The 18,397-nt window shown below is 40.1% G+C and overlaps 1 protein-coding gene across 1 annotated transcript in view; it reads left to right on the top strand.

Moving 5' to 3' along the window:
- Nucleotides 1-6,923: 6,923 nt before the first annotated feature.
- Nucleotides 6,924-18,397, top strand: part of LOC125892261 (cryptochrome-1-like) — a 43,594-nt gene continuing 32,120 nt past the window's right edge. The window contains exons 1-2 of the mRNA XM_049582174.1: nt 6,924-7,069; nt 13,785-13,948. Coding sequence (XP_049438131.1) covers nt 13,791-13,948 — 158 coding nt within the window. The 5' untranslated portion in view covers nt 6,924-7,069; nt 13,785-13,790. The remainder of the gene's footprint in view (nt 7,070-13,784; nt 13,949-18,397) is intronic.

The following is an 18,397-nucleotide window of genomic DNA, read 5'->3' as shown; positions in this document are numbered from 1 at the left end:
GTGTCTCCACCGCAGGAACCACCCCCGAAGGACAGAGTTCTGGAACTTTTACAGGGGCTAAACAAGTCCCTGCTTTGGAGTAGGTACTCAGAACGGCCCCGAAAAACTCCTGGTTGGGGCTTGGGGATTACTTGGTGCTGACTGGATATACTAAAGGCGGGATGTGACGTCAACAGAAAGCGACGAAACAGCCGGCATTTTTAAAACTCAGCAGACGAAGAGTCGCATTTTTAAAAGGAGTCGTATGAAGAAAAGCAAGAAATGGAAGACAAATTGTACGTTGTTTTTCTTCTTTGTTTCTTTGCCGCGTCGCCCCGGTCAAAATGGTCGCACAACGATTACGTCACATCCAGAGCCCGGTAACTTTACAGGAACTTTCCTCCTACTCTGCGCTTTCAGCGGAGACGCGGCGGTTGAGAGGGCGGAGCGAGAGGACGTTCCTGTAAAGTTCCTGCCCCCCAAATAGTACCAGGAACTTCTTCAGTGGAAACGGGCCTTATGTGACTAAGTTAACTTCTGCTTCAAAGAAAAGTCTGACTTTGTTTTTCAGTTTAAACACAACTCAGGCAACTTTTACCACAGCGCACTTAAAACAAGAAACAAAAAGTTTTACTTCAGGAATAAAGTCCATGTGATTACTTTTATTCAAGCTCTATAATACTATGCCAGTGCAGCTGGAGACAAAGGTTCCCCTAGAACACTTCAATGAGAGTATTTGCTGATTTAGCAGAGGAGGAAGGTCACAACTCCACAAGACCTTGAGACGAGACGTCAGCACCCCAGCAGCCGCTTCAAGGAGGGGTTGTGTTCCCGTCCTTTACCTCTGACCAGCTGCGCAAGCAAACACACAGTTGCATCATGAATTACGCTCAACATTTAGTACAAGTAAGTTGGATAGTGAATGAAGAGACACAATATCTGGGTCATGATGATGGAAGTGAAATAATGCAGTGACGTAAATCAGCTGTCATGTTTAGTTGCCACATACCAGCCATTGTTTATTTTCCCTTTGTCAGTGTTATTGTCCTACAGGACTCATTTTCATTTATTCTGATTATTTTCTCTGTGGGGTTCAAAACTTTTGTTGTGCCAGACGAGACACACGTGTTTATTACCGCAGTGTGGTTTTATTTTGTTTGTTCCTTTGTGGGTGAAAAATAAAACGCATCCATTGTGATGATTGTTCACAGGGGCTGACATTTCACGAGCACGCTCAGTGACTCGTGAGTGATGGCGCTGGAGATGTTGGGAGACTCAGTTTGGGGATTGTTCGCGTCAACGTTCCTCAACCAACACATCCTCCACCATCTCCTGAGAGGACACAATAACAACTGTTATTGTTTTCCTTTTGGATTCAAAGCTGAGGAGAACACCAACCAACACCAATCTGCCCAGCCTATGATGTATAAAATATTGTAACATATTTATTTCCTAACTACCTCAGGAGATAGTTTTGCAGCTGCCAGGGGGAATGTGGAAAGTTTGAAGCTCTGCAATTTCTGGGGGATGCATCTGACAAAATGTGTCTATATTCATCTGCCTGCAGATTTGATCCTGCACTGTGTACGAATGGAGTCAAATTCATAGCATGGTAGCGTATCAATATGCTCGTCCAGTAAAGTAGATTCTTAATGTGACTCTGATTCTCTAACTTTGACAATAAAACTTATTGAAGTATTCACACACCAGCAGCTCCCACAGCCACAGAACACTGTGAAAAACCTGACAAGAACATGAGGTGTTAATTAGACAGTGGTAAAATGCTGATTACGTTGTGAACCTCAGCGGTGACCGCTGCTGAATTTCAAAATGTGAGCTGGCAGGAAACTTTAGCACAATCACAAAATCAGGGAGTGTCTTTAACTTGCACTCCACCCCCATTTAGTAGCAAAAATGCCTAAAATGACATACCCAAATTAAAATGGCTGTAGCTTCTGAACCGCTCTGACTACATGCATGAGGTCTTGCCAGAAAGAAAACTCCCTGAAGTTTCTTGTGAAAGTGTCAGAAACACTCTAGGTGATTCAGAGTCAGAGTAATGGGCCTCTGAAGTCAATAAAAAATTGAAGATTTTGCCTAAAATAAAATAAAAAATGTTGTTCAGGATGAACCAGTATAACCATTCTACAGTGTTTTTTCCATGAAAAGATCCAGGCGGAGCTCCAAAAGACAAGTCGGTCACTCAGCTTCAAAACAGTACTGTCAGTGATCAAACAACACTCAGCCAGCTTCAAACACTGTACCTTATTGAAATCAGGTGTGATTATGATAGCTGATAGACAAAAAAAGCAATAGCAAGCACAAGCGAAAGCAAATTAAGGAGCGATATCAGGGGCAACTGATGCTGATGTGTTATCATCCCTTGTTACCTGGGTTTTTAGATGTAACACTCATCTCGCCATCAATATGTCACAAATGTGCTGCGATTCCAACACTCAGATCATCTGATTCTGTGTGTCAGAGTGGAGTAAGAGTGCTGTCATCATTTTTGGGTTATTATTGGGTTATTGTGTGTAGAATTAATTGATGGGGGGAAGCATAAATTTTAATCTTTCCTAATACAGGTCTGAACCTCCTTCTTTTTATGCTTCACCCTGCTGCAACTCTTTTAAAATGTTGAATCTTACTTGATTTTATGATGTCATGATTTAATGATTTGCTATTACTTATTTCATCTTGTGATTTCTTTATGATTTTAAGATTTATGGTGTTGCTCTGATCACTGGGTGGTGGTGGTTTTGATGGAGAAAGACTGTGGTGAGTTCTGATCCACAGCGCCCCAGCTGGGTCGTAGATTCAGGGCAGCTGTGGGCCATACCTGGCACAGACATTGCCCGCAGTGAGGTTAGCACTTGAGAAGATATTCAGGGGTTATCTGAAAGATGCTTATTTTGGTTAAACAATGTCGGTTGGTGAGTCTGTGCCCGTTAGGTTCTGATTGTTAATGACGTCAGAAGGCCTAAAAGGTGACACAAGGAGAAATACTATATGAGACCTCCATTCATAGGATCTCAAATCACCATCATTTTAGATGAAAATGGTTGAATCAGTTAATTCTTGCATTTCTTGTATGAGAGCTGCTATATAAATCAAGTTTATTTTTGTAATTCATATTATCAGTAGTAGTGGTAGTATGAGTGTTATTATTAATCAGTTCTAAATTAAAGTGCAAAAAGTGAAGAGGTCTGAATAAATAGAGATGTGCAACCCACACACAGAAGAAATGAGATGATATGAAGAAAAAGAAATCACAAAGAGAGGAATATCTCTGCATTTCATTTCAGTTAAATAAAATTTGCAGTAAGAAATAACCTACAGGAAAATAAAAGTCATGTTTAGGGTGCTTGTGTTGATCTAGAAGGCCTAATAGTGTCATAGTCAACAGCTGTAGTGATCTTTCTGCAATTTCTCTTCATTGTAAATCATTTAAAGGAAGTTAATTTGATTTATTGGAAAGGAAGTAAAAGTGTTCTCATTCCAGATTTTAGTATAAGTGTGATAAAATGATCTCTGACCATAATTGGTTTTGTAAGGCAGTACAGGAGTGAGTGCAAGTTTAATGTTTCTTTGTACCATCACAACTTTAAAGGTTGTTGATTTGTTCATTTTGACAAATTAACAATAAACTGAAGGGAAACCAAATGTTTCTGTGCCATCTTACTATGTAATGACGAAACTCTGTGTGTGTGTCCCGTGTTTTTCTCCTCACTGACTTGGTCAATCCATGTGAAATTTGGCACAGTGGTAGAGGGTCATGGGAGGATGCCAATGAAGCAATATTACATCAATTGGCCAAAGGGGGGCGCTATAGCAACCCATTGAAATGTCAAACTTTGAATGGGCATATCTCATGCCCCGTATGTCGTAGAGACATGAAACTTTGCACAGAGATGCCTCTCCTCATGAGGAACACATTTGCCTCAAGAACCCATAACTTCCACTTATATAGATTTTCCACCATTTTGAAGTTTTTGAAAAACACTTCAAATGGATCTCTTCCTAGGAAGTTTGAGCGATCTGCATGAAACTGGGTGAACATAATCTAGGGAGCAATATCTAAAGTTCCCTCTTGGCAAAAGTTGGAAAACTTCCTAAAACTGAGCTTCTATAAGGCAATGAATATTGCGGAGGGCGTGGCTCATCACATAAAGGTGTAGAACATCTCAAGGGTTTCACCCATCACCACGCAACTTTGTAGGCATATGACCACACATAATCTGAGGGGACCCCTCCATTATTGACCCCATCAAACAAAATGGGGGCGCTAGAGAGCTCATTTCTTATCTAGGCCTAACGCCATATGGATTTTTACTAAACTTGGTAGATATGTAGAACAGGACGCCTCAAGGTGACTGGAGAAATTTAACTCTAATTGGCAACTGGGTGGCGCTATAACAACAAAAAAATGCTTCAAAATGGCTAAAATGCGACCCGATCGCTCCCCTGTGGACCAATGTTGGTGTTGTTTCTAATGTTTGGTATGACTAAGTCATGGTATGGTATGCTGTACATAATCACGGAAACTGTCAGTGTGTCATTCTGTCAGTCAGTCATTCTACCAGTGCGCCCCACTTTGAAGTCAATACAACATATAAACACTTTAACTATCTGCCTTTCAACGTGCTACCTCAACTACTAATGTACAGTTTTAGCCCACTAACTATCCCACTATTGGCAATGGTACTACTGTACTTTCAATAAAGCAATCATACTATCAAATTCACAAAAACTCTGTCTGAATACATTGCTCTTCTTAATGGGTTCAGTTGACTATTTAATCTGCAATTTCCTATGACCTGTATCCCAAACACACATCATGTGAAACTGTGCTTGGGCAACTGTGCACTCAATGGGTATGGACTAGTTGCATTCTCGGAACCCATCGGCTGTATTCGGCGTCTGACTTCCGGCAGAAGCAAATGTGTTCCTCATGAGGAGAGGCATCTCTGTGCAAAGTTTCATGTCTCTACGATATACGGGGCATGAGATATGCCCATTCAAAGATTGACATTTCAATGGGTTGCTATAGCGCCCCCCTTTGGCCAATTGATGTAATATTGCTTCATTGGCATCCTCTCATGACCCTCTACCACTGTGCCAAATTTCACATGGATTGACCAAGTCAGTGAGGAGAAAAACACGGGACACACACACAGAGTTTCGTCATTACATAGTAAGATGGCACAGAAACATTTGGTTTCCCTTCAGTTTATTGTTAATTTGTCAAAATGAACAAATCAACAACCTTTAAAGTTGTGATGGTACAAAGAAACATTCAACTTGCACTCACTCCTGTACTGCCTTACAAAACCAATTATGGTCAGAGATCATTTTATCACACTTATACTAAAATCTGGAATGAGAACACTTTTACTTCCTTTCCAATAAATCAAATTAACTTCCTTTAAATGATTTACAATGAAGAGACATTGCAGGAAGATCACTACAGCTGTTGACTATGACACTATTAGGCCTTCTAGATCAACACAAGCACCCTAAACATGACTTTTATTTTCCTGTAGGTTATTTCTTACTGCAAATTTTATTTAACTGAAATGAAATGCAGAGATATTCCTCTCTTTGTGATTTCTTTTTCTTCATATCATCTCATTTCTTCTGTGTGTGGGTTGCACATCTCTATTTATTCAGACCTCTTCACTTTTTGCACTTTAATTTAGAACTGATTAATAATAACACTCATACTACCACTACTACTGATAATATGAATTACAAAAATAAACTTGATTTATATAGCAGCTCTCATACAAGAAATGCAAGAATTAACTGATTCAACCATTTTCATCTAAAATGATGGTGATTTGAGATCCTATGAATGGAGGTCTCATATAGTATTTCTCCTTGTGTCACCTTTTAGGCCTTCTGACGTCATTAACAATCAGAACCTAACGGGCACAGACTCACCAACCGCACCTGTTTAACCAAAATAAGCATCTTTCAGTCTGACCTCCGGCAGCCTACAACCGGCAACCAGGGCTCTTCCGCTCTTCTTCCGGAGGCAAGATCTCCAGGGTTTGCCTACAGACTGTACATTCACTGAATGTAGAGTCTGTATATAGAGACTAGGACTAGTTGTAACTAATACAGCTACTACACTCCTCAATATTAACTGGTCATGTTTTAATTCGGGGAAAACGTTATAGAGGAGTCACAGCTAGCTTTAGACACCCTCTGCGAAATTTCAAAACACGAGTAACCTCTGATTTACACAGGCTGGTTGTGGCTTTAAAGAGAGCACGAGCATTAATGGCGCCATGTTCAGGGAAAACCGCTTTTCAATGAATTTAAATCCCACTGAGTGTCTTCACAGTCCCGTCTGTTCCTGCTACTTTCTGCCCTATGAATGGACTTCCGTATTTCCATGCCTCTCAAACGTGACTCGGCACCGTACACGTGACCACAAACCAACCAATAGAAGCGCTGGATTCGAAGCACGTCGTCGTCCACGTTTGAGAAGTCTAGTGCTGCATTCTAGTGCGGTGGGAAATAAAAACGGTCGGACATTTTAACGTTATATTACGGTTCGTGTAGATTCTCCGGCTGGAAAATACAACAATTTGAGCTTCTGTATGATCTTTTCTTAACCTGTCTGATCTCATATCACTGTAACGACGAAAATGTCTGCCCACTAGCACACGAAATGCAGTATTTCTTTACACAAAACGAGACAGTTCACACAAAATGGATGTTTTCACCATGTTTTACCCCAACAATACTCTTACACGTAGTTATGTTGTTGTCTTTGTTGTTAGTGTCAAGTGATTTCGTCAATAACTGCTTTAAAGGCGTAGGCACTGTCAACAAATGAGCACCCGGTTATTTTTAAACTGTTGTGCCGTGAAAGCAGCGGGACAGTGGGCTCAGTAGATGGAGCATGCGCAGTGAGCCAAACTCTTATGAAACAAAGTAGTGCAGCAGCAGAGAGAAGCAGGTAAAGGGAGACAGTCACCTACCGGACACACATCACCCTCCCGTTCTTCAAAACACAGGGAGGAAATGCTTCTTTCTTTGGGTTTGACATAAAATACAACCTCCGGGGAGCCAGTACAAGGTAAGACGGATGTTTTTGGCCGTTTTATAGGGGTTAGTTTTAAGGAAGAACCGGCTGTACTTTCATAAACAGCGCCACCGCTTACATAAGGATTGCTCTGGTGACCCCGTTTTGGTCAACACTGATGTTGTTTCCTTACCACAGACTTGAATGTCAAGTATACTTTAAACTCCTTAATTTCACCCCAACATGTTCAGCATCACTTAATTTGCACTGTAATATGATATTTATTGTGTGTATGTGTATGAGGTGGGTGCAATGTGTGCCCCCATTGAGAACAGACGATGTGACCCAATTTCTAAATGTAGAAGTCATGTTGAAGGAGCCATCACTGGGACACTTAGAAATTAGCAACATAATATAAGATGTTTAAAATATAACTGCAGTAGAAGCTGAAGTGTACTGATGCGTTACTGATTTTAAAGTGATATTTGTGAGATGCTTTTTACAGAGGGTGCTCATGTTGACAGTGACCTGAGTAATTAGTTTTTAAAATCTTAATTATTCTTTTCCTTCGACCTATTCTGCAGACTGCTAATCACAGAAAACACTCAAATATCAAAATGTTAAGATCATTATTATACTTAAAAAAATAAGCTATTATTTTCTTCCAAAAACAGTGTAATGTAACTTCATGGAGAGACTCTTTAACTCATCTTAAACCTACTCCACTTTTAAAATTCTTTCAGCAACAGAAACCACTCACATATAAAAATATTCAGCTCTTTAGGACACGTGTGCTTTCATTAAATTGTTTTTAACATGTATGCTTTCAGAAATATGAAACTTAATGCAAACCTCTTAAACTTACTCCACTTTTAAATTGCTACTCCTGCAAACTTTCATCTAGCCTACAGAAACCATTCAAATATAAAAATGTTCAGCTCTTTAGGACGTGTGTGCTTTCCTTATTTGTTTTTTCTAGCAATTATAAATTTAAAGATAATGGGCATTTATTTTGGTATAATGTCATGTATTGTACGGAGAGAAATTGCTCCTACTCCTCTTGAAAAATGCTGCTCCCTCTGCATGCTTTAAGCTACAGGCTTCATTTAAACGTTAAGTGGATTGCAAGACTCTAAACTTCAGCGTTGTGATATCTTTTACATTTTAATTTTCATGCTGTTATCAGACCCTCTCTGAGCTTAGATTGTGTTACATGACCTGTCACCTAAACTGACCCCCCGTCTGCCTCTCTGCTTTTGGCAAATTTTGTGACTTGACCATAGAGCTGGGCAGTAAATCAATATTATGTTAAATTATTGTGGTAATATTGATATCTAGGTAAAACTATTGTGATTTTTGATGTCCCTCATACATGTGCTGAATTAAAGCTGCTGTTGGGTTTGGGTGTTTTGGTTAAACCCAACTGCAACCGGACTGAGACCATTTGATTTCCCCACGAGGGTTTTAACGATGCAGAATGACAGTTGCCATGACTGCCCAATCAAAGAATTACCCATCAGTCTGTTTAACTTCATGGTTACTGCTCTTGGTTTGTTTGCAAAAAGTCAGTGTGAACATGAACTGGACCAACACTAAATGCAACAATATATTACTGTTGTCCCCGCTCTTTCTGGGACCTCTGTTTCTACTGTTGCAGATGTTTACAGATTCAAACCTTCAGGTCAGGGTGTGTTGTTGTGTTACTTTTTGCACTTTTACCTACCTCTGTTAAATTGTCAATAATAATAAGAACTCTGGTACTGTGAACATACATGTGAAAGTCTTAATTCATATAGACTTTGCATGATTATTTTATTTCCCAGAGGTTTACTGCCTTTATGCACATCATATTTTTGATTTATTTTGTGTTCGAATTATTCATATGCTGCTTGTTTCACACAATTTCTGATAATAAAAGTATTTGAAAATAGTAAAATGTTCTTCCTTCAATTTATATCTTTGTAACGAGTGTTTGAACTATATTTAAGTCATCAAAAGCAGGTATTTCAGGGGTTTTTAAAATTGAAAAACGTAAAAATTTAATTGTCCGATATATCGGTTATCGGATTTTTTTATTCCATAATATCGGAATTGGCATCAGCCCCAAAAAATCCATACCGGTCGGGCCCTAATAAATTCATGTTTGTGTCTGTATACATATACCCACACAAACAACCCCTACAATGTTAATTCATGTTGCATTAAGACCAGTCTAACCAGCATTTCTGGATTTTATTTAATACATACGTCAAATATTTATTGAAGGTGACAGTGAGTGAGCTTCCAAAATATACCCTTATTTTAATTAAGGTAAATAATATATATTCACAATTTGTTTTATCAGTAATCTGATTAATTGTGAATTGTCAATACTTTTTCATAGTCCTCCTCATAACAAAGTAAATATTAAAACCCATTTACATCCATTCATGCACTCAGCTGGTGTCACAGCCACCCCCGTCTCCTCTCCATCCCATGTCAAATATTTTCATTTATATAAAGGTGTGTTGGGGTGGAGTTTTATTGACGAGGGTGTTTTGTGATTTGGAGATGTTTCTTTGTGAATTGCAGATGAGACATGAGTGTTGCAAACACTGGTGACGTATGTTTTATTGCCTCACAGAGACTGCTGGGTGTCACTGTGCCAGAGAAACTGACACATTTTGCACTGTAAAAAAAATCTGTGGCAGAGAATGTGATGAGTAATATCTCTGCTTGTGACAAATGATTACAGTGTGTGCCAGGTTCATCAAAAGGTAAATGCTGCACGTAATGACAGGTGGCCCGCAGCGACACAGCCTCAGGGGACACTTTATGCTTATTAATAAAGTTTTGTGGCATATTGTCAGCAACAGGTTTGGCCTATTTTAAGCGAAACTGCACAGTTGCCAGCAGAGATGGCACATAGATGAGTGAATGGTGATGAATAAATTTGAGCCTGGTAGCAAGTCAGTGATCCACAACAGCAACTGCTATTTTCTGTGAGAAAAAGAGCAATGTCATTGCCTTGAATTCAGTTTTGAATATTAGTTTCTGTTGAATCTCAGTTTGAATGAAGCGTACCGGCCAACAAGGTCTCAGTAAGTCAAGACCTCCTGTACGGTAGATACAGTAGATACAGTAAATGAATCCGCTGCTACGCCAAACGTTAGCTTTACACCCAGCTAATTAACCATTTAAAGTAGTCATGGCCTGGACCCCTGCCAGGGATGTTGTGTTCAGTTAATCTGCCAGCCACTGAGCTCCACATTAACGACTCTACAACATCCACCTACAGACAAAAATGTAATAATGACATTTGTTAGGCTAAAAAACCCACAAGCAACGATATTAGCAGTGAGACATGAGGTTTATCCGGTCACAGAGTGAGCAGGCTTTCCTAAGATACACCTGGATTTAAAAGTAACACCCGTTAGGCCTCAGATGGCAGTAAAAGTTGCTCTGTTTTCAGCAGCTAAATCTCCAAGTGTCACCTGTCACACAGGCTGGAAGAGTATTTCGACCTTACTGCGTTAAAGCCTCAGTATCTGCCTGATGTTTAGGCTTTGTCCCTACTTGACTGCAGCCTGGTTTATGCAGTAATCCAGTGGATTTGTACCACACAGGCTGCTTGTTCTATACATACACAGCTTGGACAAGAAGTACACCATCAAATGTCATCCCTCATAATCATAATCATCATCATGAAAATGTTCCTGGCAGGTGACGTGTTAGTCTTATTATCAGTATTTTATGGGTTGTAGCCTTTAAAGAACACGGTAGAAAGACAGGAAGTGTTCACTGTGTGTGTTCAGCCACAGAGACACCGCAGCACCAGGAGCAGATACATGCATGTCTCTCATCTCTTGAATCTAACATGTACATGACTGCAAATAGGAGTCATTCAAGTACAAAGAAATTGTCATAGAATATTACACATATGTAAATCTGTACATAAAATTTGGACAATTCTGCTGTTGAATAAACAGCACTGTTTTAAGTCAGTATTGATATGATATTTGTGCCACTCAACCGAAACAGTTACTGCATGACCAAATAAATTGATACGTGAAGTACTTTATATATAATTTATATCATGATACAAGAATCACTCCTAATTGACTGATTGATAAGATGGTTGTTGAATAATTGTCTGTCTGTCAACTAATCAATTGATCGTTGTAAAACAGATCATTTTTATATAGGGATGCACTGATTTATCGACCTTACATCAGTATTGGCCGATATTCTCCTTGGTGACTGACATCAGCCTATCGACGAATAAGATGACGTTCACTGATGACAGTGGCCGATGTTTTTCTGTTGTGCCACATCATTTGACCTATGGCTAAGCCACGCCCCCCTCCACTCACTCGGACAAACTATCAACATTCAGTGAGCGGCGCTATGGCAGGTGTCACAGTACACGGCATTTCACAGGAGGCAATTGATGATTTTTGGGGACATAACGATCAGATGTCATTGAGAAGTAACCAAAAGGGCCTAAACTACGCATTGGAGGGATATATTCATCATTTTATTGTTGAGAAGGTCGATGAAAAGCTTAAATTACAAGCCAAAATTTACAGGTCACAGTGTACGCTTGTGAACCGCATCTGGTTGCCGTCACCATCAAAGACAACAAGTTAAAGTGCCACTGAAGTTAAGGTTTTTGGCTCCGAATATGAGAAAAGGATAACGGCCTTTTTACCATCTTTACCAAGAGTGTCTCTCCGTTAGTTTGGTGCTACAGTATTTACACTGAATCATTCAGCATAACGTTTGCCAACCTTTGTTATCTCTGCCATTACAGATAAGTTAATGAAGCTAAGCTCCAGAAGTTAACGTTAGCTTAACTAGAGCCCTTTGGACAACAGCTAACAATGATGTACCATCACCAAAGTACAAAACTAGAACAAAATAGGCTAATGAACTCCCAGCAAACAAGGTGACATGATGAACAACGCAGCTAGGAGCTAACGTTAGGCTAACTTTAGCTAACGTTAGCTAGAGATGTTAAAGATAACTTTATATTTCTTTCCAGCAAAGTGACAATATGTTGCCTCAAACACAATGTTGACTTACCTTAGAACAGATGTAGACATCATTGTTAATCTTATTCACGTTGAGTTGATGTTGTGGTCTAACGTTACCACACAACTTTATCCAAAGGAGACACTTTTCTCGCTTGAGATGTGGTTTAAAGTGTAAAAATACACCTGGTCGCCCAGCCTCTCAGGATACCTTGTGTCAGAGTTGCATGTACCCCATGCACACCGTTTGACCATTTTTAAACTTCAAATCTCAGAAAAAGCTCATAAAACTGAACAAAACTGACTTTCTGTAATGCATTTCAATGGACGTCCAGGCAGAGAATGTCCCAGTGTATGGGAATGGCTATACGCACTGTGATTGGCTCATCGCGTTTGAGGGCGGGACTTAGCCATAGCTCAATTAAGCGCAGGCTATAAAGCAGGGCTCCAAACGAATGGCTTTTCATCGTCCTGGGGACAAAAACATGTTCGGGGTTATGGTTGCAGCGATATACTGGTTTTAAGGTACACCATGATATAGAAGTTGACTGTTGTCATACTGTGTACATTTGCTTATATTGGAAAAATATGAAACTGGACGAAGAGTATCCTTTTTATTTAACTTATTCTCAAAAGGGAGACTTTTTCTACAAACTTCCATTAACAAACTGGTTTCAAGTTTTAGTTATAGTAATAAAAATATCCCTTCCATTTTCATTCCTTTATGGATCATTCTAAGTGATAATAATATAAATTATATAAAACCGTGTTTCCGTGACACCACAACATTTCTGAGAGGTTGCATTGAATTATAATTTGGTGTGTTCAAGGTCCATTCAGTGAAAATGAGTACTGGATGAAGGCAAATTATCATACAATTCTGTCATAATCCTGTAAAATGTAGTTTTAGGCAAGAAACTTGAATAAATATAGTTGTTTGAAGGAGGAATTTGTTGATGTTTTCACAGTATGACATAAAATAGATATTAGAAAGGGAATTGTTGCATATTGAATAAGGTAGAAGGACTATTAAAGCAGTTTTTTCAAAGACTTTTTCATATGAAAGAAGCTTATATTAAAGTTTGTTCCATAAATTTGTATGATTGAATTTGTGCTCATTCAAAGGTAGCGTAATGTAGGCTAAGTAACTTTAAAACAGTTATTTTTGTATTTCTTTGTTTCCCTGGAGCAAAAGGGGGTACAAACAACAACCAAAACAAAATAAGCATTAAAAAACAACCGTGTCGACACAGAATTTGACAATCTGTGCATCCCTATTTTTATATTCAAATACCATCAGGCTTTTGAAATGGCATCTCTTTATTCTGTGATCTTACCTTTGGCTGCCTGTGTTGGCACACTGAAAGTTTTAGTTTACAGTTGGTTTCATTTCAACAAGCTCCAAACACCTAAATATGTCTCTGCCTACAGTGGAAAGCATAAAAACTCTTTGGCTGTAGCATCGTGTTGGTGTTCCTGTTCGTATTGTTCTATTCTTGTCACGTCCCACGCTGTTGGCAACTGCTACAACTTCGGTGCTTCAGTTATCTCTCCTGTTGGGAGGCATTGAGTTTTGGTACTGAGTGGACGGTAAAAAGGAGCCGACGGCATCACGTTCTGTTCCCCACATGCGGAGCTGTCGTCTTCATTCAGCTACATAAAAGAAGCACCATTCAGTCGTTTTCAGCTCTTCACTGTTTGCTTCAGCAAACTCACTGATTCTCCTTCTCTTCCCCTCCGTCACTTTCTTCTCTCAGATTAAAATGGCCCCAAATTCCATCCACTGGTTCCGTAAGGGCCTCCGTCTCCATGACAACCCAGCACTACAGGAGGCAGTCAGAGGAGCAGGCACAGTGCGCTGTGTTTACTTCCTGGACCCTTGGTTTGCAGGCTCGTCCAATGTCGGAGTCAACAGGTGGAGGTAAGATGATTTCCTTTTTTTTCATTGTCCAGTTTAAGATTTTTGTGCACTAGTTGTTTAGAGACTACAAACCACTCACTGGGTCTCATACAGGAAATGTTTGTAAATCTGTGAGTAGATTTGCACATAAAAAAACCTTGGTACTAGAAACCCACACTGGATTCATGAACCCAGAGAGAAACACTGATTTGATCATAGGCACGTGTGTCTGTTCAGGAATGGCAATCAGCTGGAAATTGACAGCGCTCCCACTAGTCAGCTATTAGCATACATCCCCATCTAAGAATAGCCGGTAATCACCATATCTGGAGGTAATAATTACTACGGATAGGTGTCGACCTGTGAGCATGGAGCAAACGAAGAAAGAGACAAAGGCAAACTTTTCCAACGCTGAGACTGAAATTATTTTGGGTGAAGTGGAGTTGAGGAAACATTTTATTTTCCTTTGTTAGTAGTGGTGTGACAGGGACAGGTAAATCAAAGGCTCGGAAGAAGGCAATTGTTAACTCTGTGTCCTGTTGCAAGAACCATCCACTACGAGCAGTCAGAAGCAGGACTAGATTTTGTTAGTAACTACGGAAAGATCGGCGCTGCTAACATATTGATGGATGCGGAAATGCACGGAAATTTTCTTCTGTGAACAGTTTACACACAAATTCACGTCTCATGAATCAGACCCACTGTCTGGAAGCACCTTTCGTAGAGTCGTTTCACAGAACCATGTTATGCATTTCCTTATTTCAAATTCATGGTTCCCAACCTGCGGGTCACAACGTAAACCTCAGGGATCACGAGATGATTAAGAGGGTAGGAAAGCAAAAAAAAAAAAGTATTTGTGCTTTCCTTAAATCTTTGCTATTTTTCATGTATAGACCTATTACTTGATTGTTTTAAACTATTCATAGTTTGAAGTTCCAAGTTCTGTATTGCTATATGCGCAACAATTACAAAGAAGTCGTCATTGGCTTGGGCTGCTTCTTACAGTATCCATTAAATTGGTGGTGGGTTAGGGTTAGGGCATGACCCGCCCTGCTCTCCCTTACTCTGCCAATGATTGGCTTACCCTGATATTCTTACCCGACCTTGACCAATCTCACTCCTCTGGCTGAAACCTAACCAACCCGAACAACGAAGGTAGTGAGTACTAGCCATTCATAGGGAGAGTAACCAGTACTAGGAATCAGAGGGAGCATAAGGCAGGTCTTGCCCTCACCATCCCAGGAAACGCAACTTTGCAACAGGGAGAGCTAGTGATGGACTTGGCGAAATTAGCAGGAGGATATTTGTGCCCATTATTATTGGTTTTCAACACAAGAAAGATAGACTGCGACTGCCATACACAATGCAGTAAAAATAAAGTTAAAAATGGAAATAAGATAAATTGGATTCAATTCACAAGAATTATAAACCATGTTACCAGTGTCCCTTAAAAATGTTAAACAATGTACTGCTAAACTATGAGGGAAATGTCTTGATTCTTTGATTTTTGAGTTGCCGGAAAAGAAATCCTGACAACAAATTTGAGTTCTGGACACCACTGACAAAATATAGACATGATTCCAAGGTAAAAGTCCAAGTTTTGTACTTCGAAGTAGCTCCATTTCTGAATACTTGACATCTGTAAAACTGGTCAGGTGTTTACAGATGTTTTCTTTTGAAAAAGGAATGCAGAATAATATTGGCTCGTCATTGGTATCGACCAATATTGGCTTTAAAATGAACTGTCAGAATCGGCCAACATACTTTTTCTTGATTTGCTCAATGAATGAATATTACACACACTGAAAAGTATTGTATTTCATGTCTCCATCTGCTGGTGGGCCATCATTAAAAGAGTATGCACACATAACATGATGTTAATTATTAATACTAGGCAAGATTATATCAAATAAGTAGCCCTCCATATAACTCTTTACTCTTCAGGTAGCTCTCAGTCTCACAAAGGTTGGTGATATGGTTTGTCAAATTAGGAATGTGACTGTCACATATTTTATTGCTTTTGCACAACAATGACGACAGTCAGTCACAGAGGAGCTGCTGGAAGCGGTGACTCACACATGATGAGGAGTTGACTCGCTGAGAGGAGGGACGGGGGAAATAGGAAGCATGGAGCTGCAGTGCTTCGACACGCAACATGATGTCAGCATTACTCTGCTTTTGAATCTTTCTGCGTTGTATCTGTTGTGTCCTCTGCCCATAGCCTGTCAGACTTTTATATCTTTTTCAGACTTGTCTTCTGCTCCTACATGAATCACAATTTTGATTAAAGAAATCCATTATTAAGAATTTCTTTTGGCCCTTAGTTGTGGTTTTGAAGGCACCACCGATGACAAAAGGTTGTTTGTAAAAAACACCCCTTAATTTAAGTGGATTTAGACAAAATAAACAAGGGTTATGAGATTTAACCTGGCTGCACCTGCTCAGCCCGCTTCACAGCCACAGGGTGCCCTTTTGTTTCAATACCAGGTCACATAATCCCCATTATAGACGTCAGGTCAGCAGGTATACTTAGGACTCGGTGACTGGATGAGTAGGCTGCAGCAGGAGTCCAGCTCCTCTAAAAGAAACATACTCCAGGGGGCCGCAGAAGTAGGTTATTAGAATAGGTATACAGTCAGCTGGGAGAAATGGAGTGTAAATAGTCTGTGTGTGTGTCTTGTAAGATTAAGCTGGGTCCCGTGTTGAGGGACTGCGTGTGAGTTCACGTGAGTGCCGAGTCTGTTTGTAAACCGTCATATCTTCCCTGCAGGGGAGAAGAGTCTATATCATTTCTGCAGTAATGCTCGCTGGCCCGTTTTTGGTCTGAGGTGCTATTTGTAGTCTCAGTACAGGAATAGTCAATACTGAAGTCAGTGACCTCATGACGTCCAGCTGATCGTTACACTAAAAATGGATTGGCGGTGGCATCCAGGAGGAAACGCACATCAGTGACGCACATGCCTGTCTGCCTCTCACAGATTCCAAAACATAATTTATAGGTCATCAGTGAAGCAGATTCATTTTTTTATTTTTTTGAAATGCAGACCTCATGCAGCTAACCAATAGCATGTCACCTGGCCTTTATAAGTGTTTCGTCAGAAGTGACGGGTCGTCGGCATCACCAACACAATGCGAAAGTAGAAACTGGTGAAGCTCAATGTTATCAGGTCCAAATGGACGTTTCTGAAGACATCAGTGCAGTTTTGGACTAAATATATGTTGAAATTATAAACTGCAGATAACTGACACATAGAGTCAGAGTCACATATGTTTTCCTTATTCAGCCAGTGCATCTGTCAACTATAGTCGACAAGACAATACCAAAATAACTTATGCCAGAGACAGGTTTTTGACATGGTTAATAAATGATGAACAGGTTTTGTTGTATTTCTCCTCTGAACCATGTACTAAGTAGCTTACTTTTTCCAAAATTAATGGTAGCATCACCTCCCTGTTCCACCTAATATAGGTAGGGGAGCTCCATCTCTTCCAATTAAATGATATGAGACAGCATGCATCTGCAGCATCACAGCTGTAATGCAGGTGTGTTCGCATTTTTATGGAGGTGAGAAAGCCCTTTCTCGATCTAAACTACTCTAAAAACTGCAGTCAGAGGGTTAGGAGTTAATGTTTCACTACCTGTTGCTGAAAGTGAATTTAAGACAGAAGTGTTTTTGCACCAGGCTGTTAACATGTTTATATCTGCTGCAAAGTTGGACATTTTAACAGGGGGGTCTGTGGGGATTGACTCGCTCTTGGAGTCAGTCTCAAGTGGCCATTAGAGGAACTGCAGCTTTTGGCACTTTTGCCTTGGCTTCATTTTCAGCCTCGGAGGTTGCCATCAGGCCCGTACACTGAACTGGACGGGCAAAACCTGAATGTATCCCATTTCACTCACAGGTGAGACAGGAGGGTTGAGATGTTAAACTTCCTTAAGGCAGTTTGAGGTGATTCAGTATCCCGTAGGAAGGAAAAACTGACATGACTCATTCATTGTTCTGTGAAAGGTTTGGTTAAGGGTGTTGTTTGTGTTGGTAAAGCCCTTGAGTCTGATCTTTTTCTCCGCTCTGAAGAAAAGAAGGCAGCTTATTTCACATTTTCAATGGAAGCGGACAGAAAATTGCAGAATGTGTCCCACTTATCTGGGCTGAGGCATTGACATACAACAGACACACTGCTTTCAGACCTGAGGCTACCACAGCCCCTTTTTATCTGCAGAGGCTAAAAAGCTGCATCACAACGGTTCACAAGATGATGCACTGAGGCTGAGGTCGTTTTAAAAGAGCCATTGGATGTTTCCCACAAATAGACACTTAGACTCGTTTAACCAAACAGATGTCTGCAGCATTAATAGCCTGCACAGGCTCAGACAGTGACTCTAAAACCTGCCCAGCTGCCCTGACACCTGCACGTCTGTGTACAGCAGACCATCATCCAATTAGGACTTACCTTAAACTGGGACTTAAAATG

The sequence above is a fragment of the Epinephelus fuscoguttatus genome, linkage group LG7 (assembly GCF_011397635.1).
Source record: "Epinephelus fuscoguttatus linkage group LG7, E.fuscoguttatus.final_Chr_v1".
In the NCBI taxonomy this organism is placed as follows: Eukaryota; Metazoa; Chordata; class Actinopteri; order Perciformes; family Serranidae; genus Epinephelus; species Epinephelus fuscoguttatus.
The sequence above is the reverse complement of the archived record's forward strand: the minus strand, read 5'-3'. Positions and strand labels throughout refer to the sequence as shown.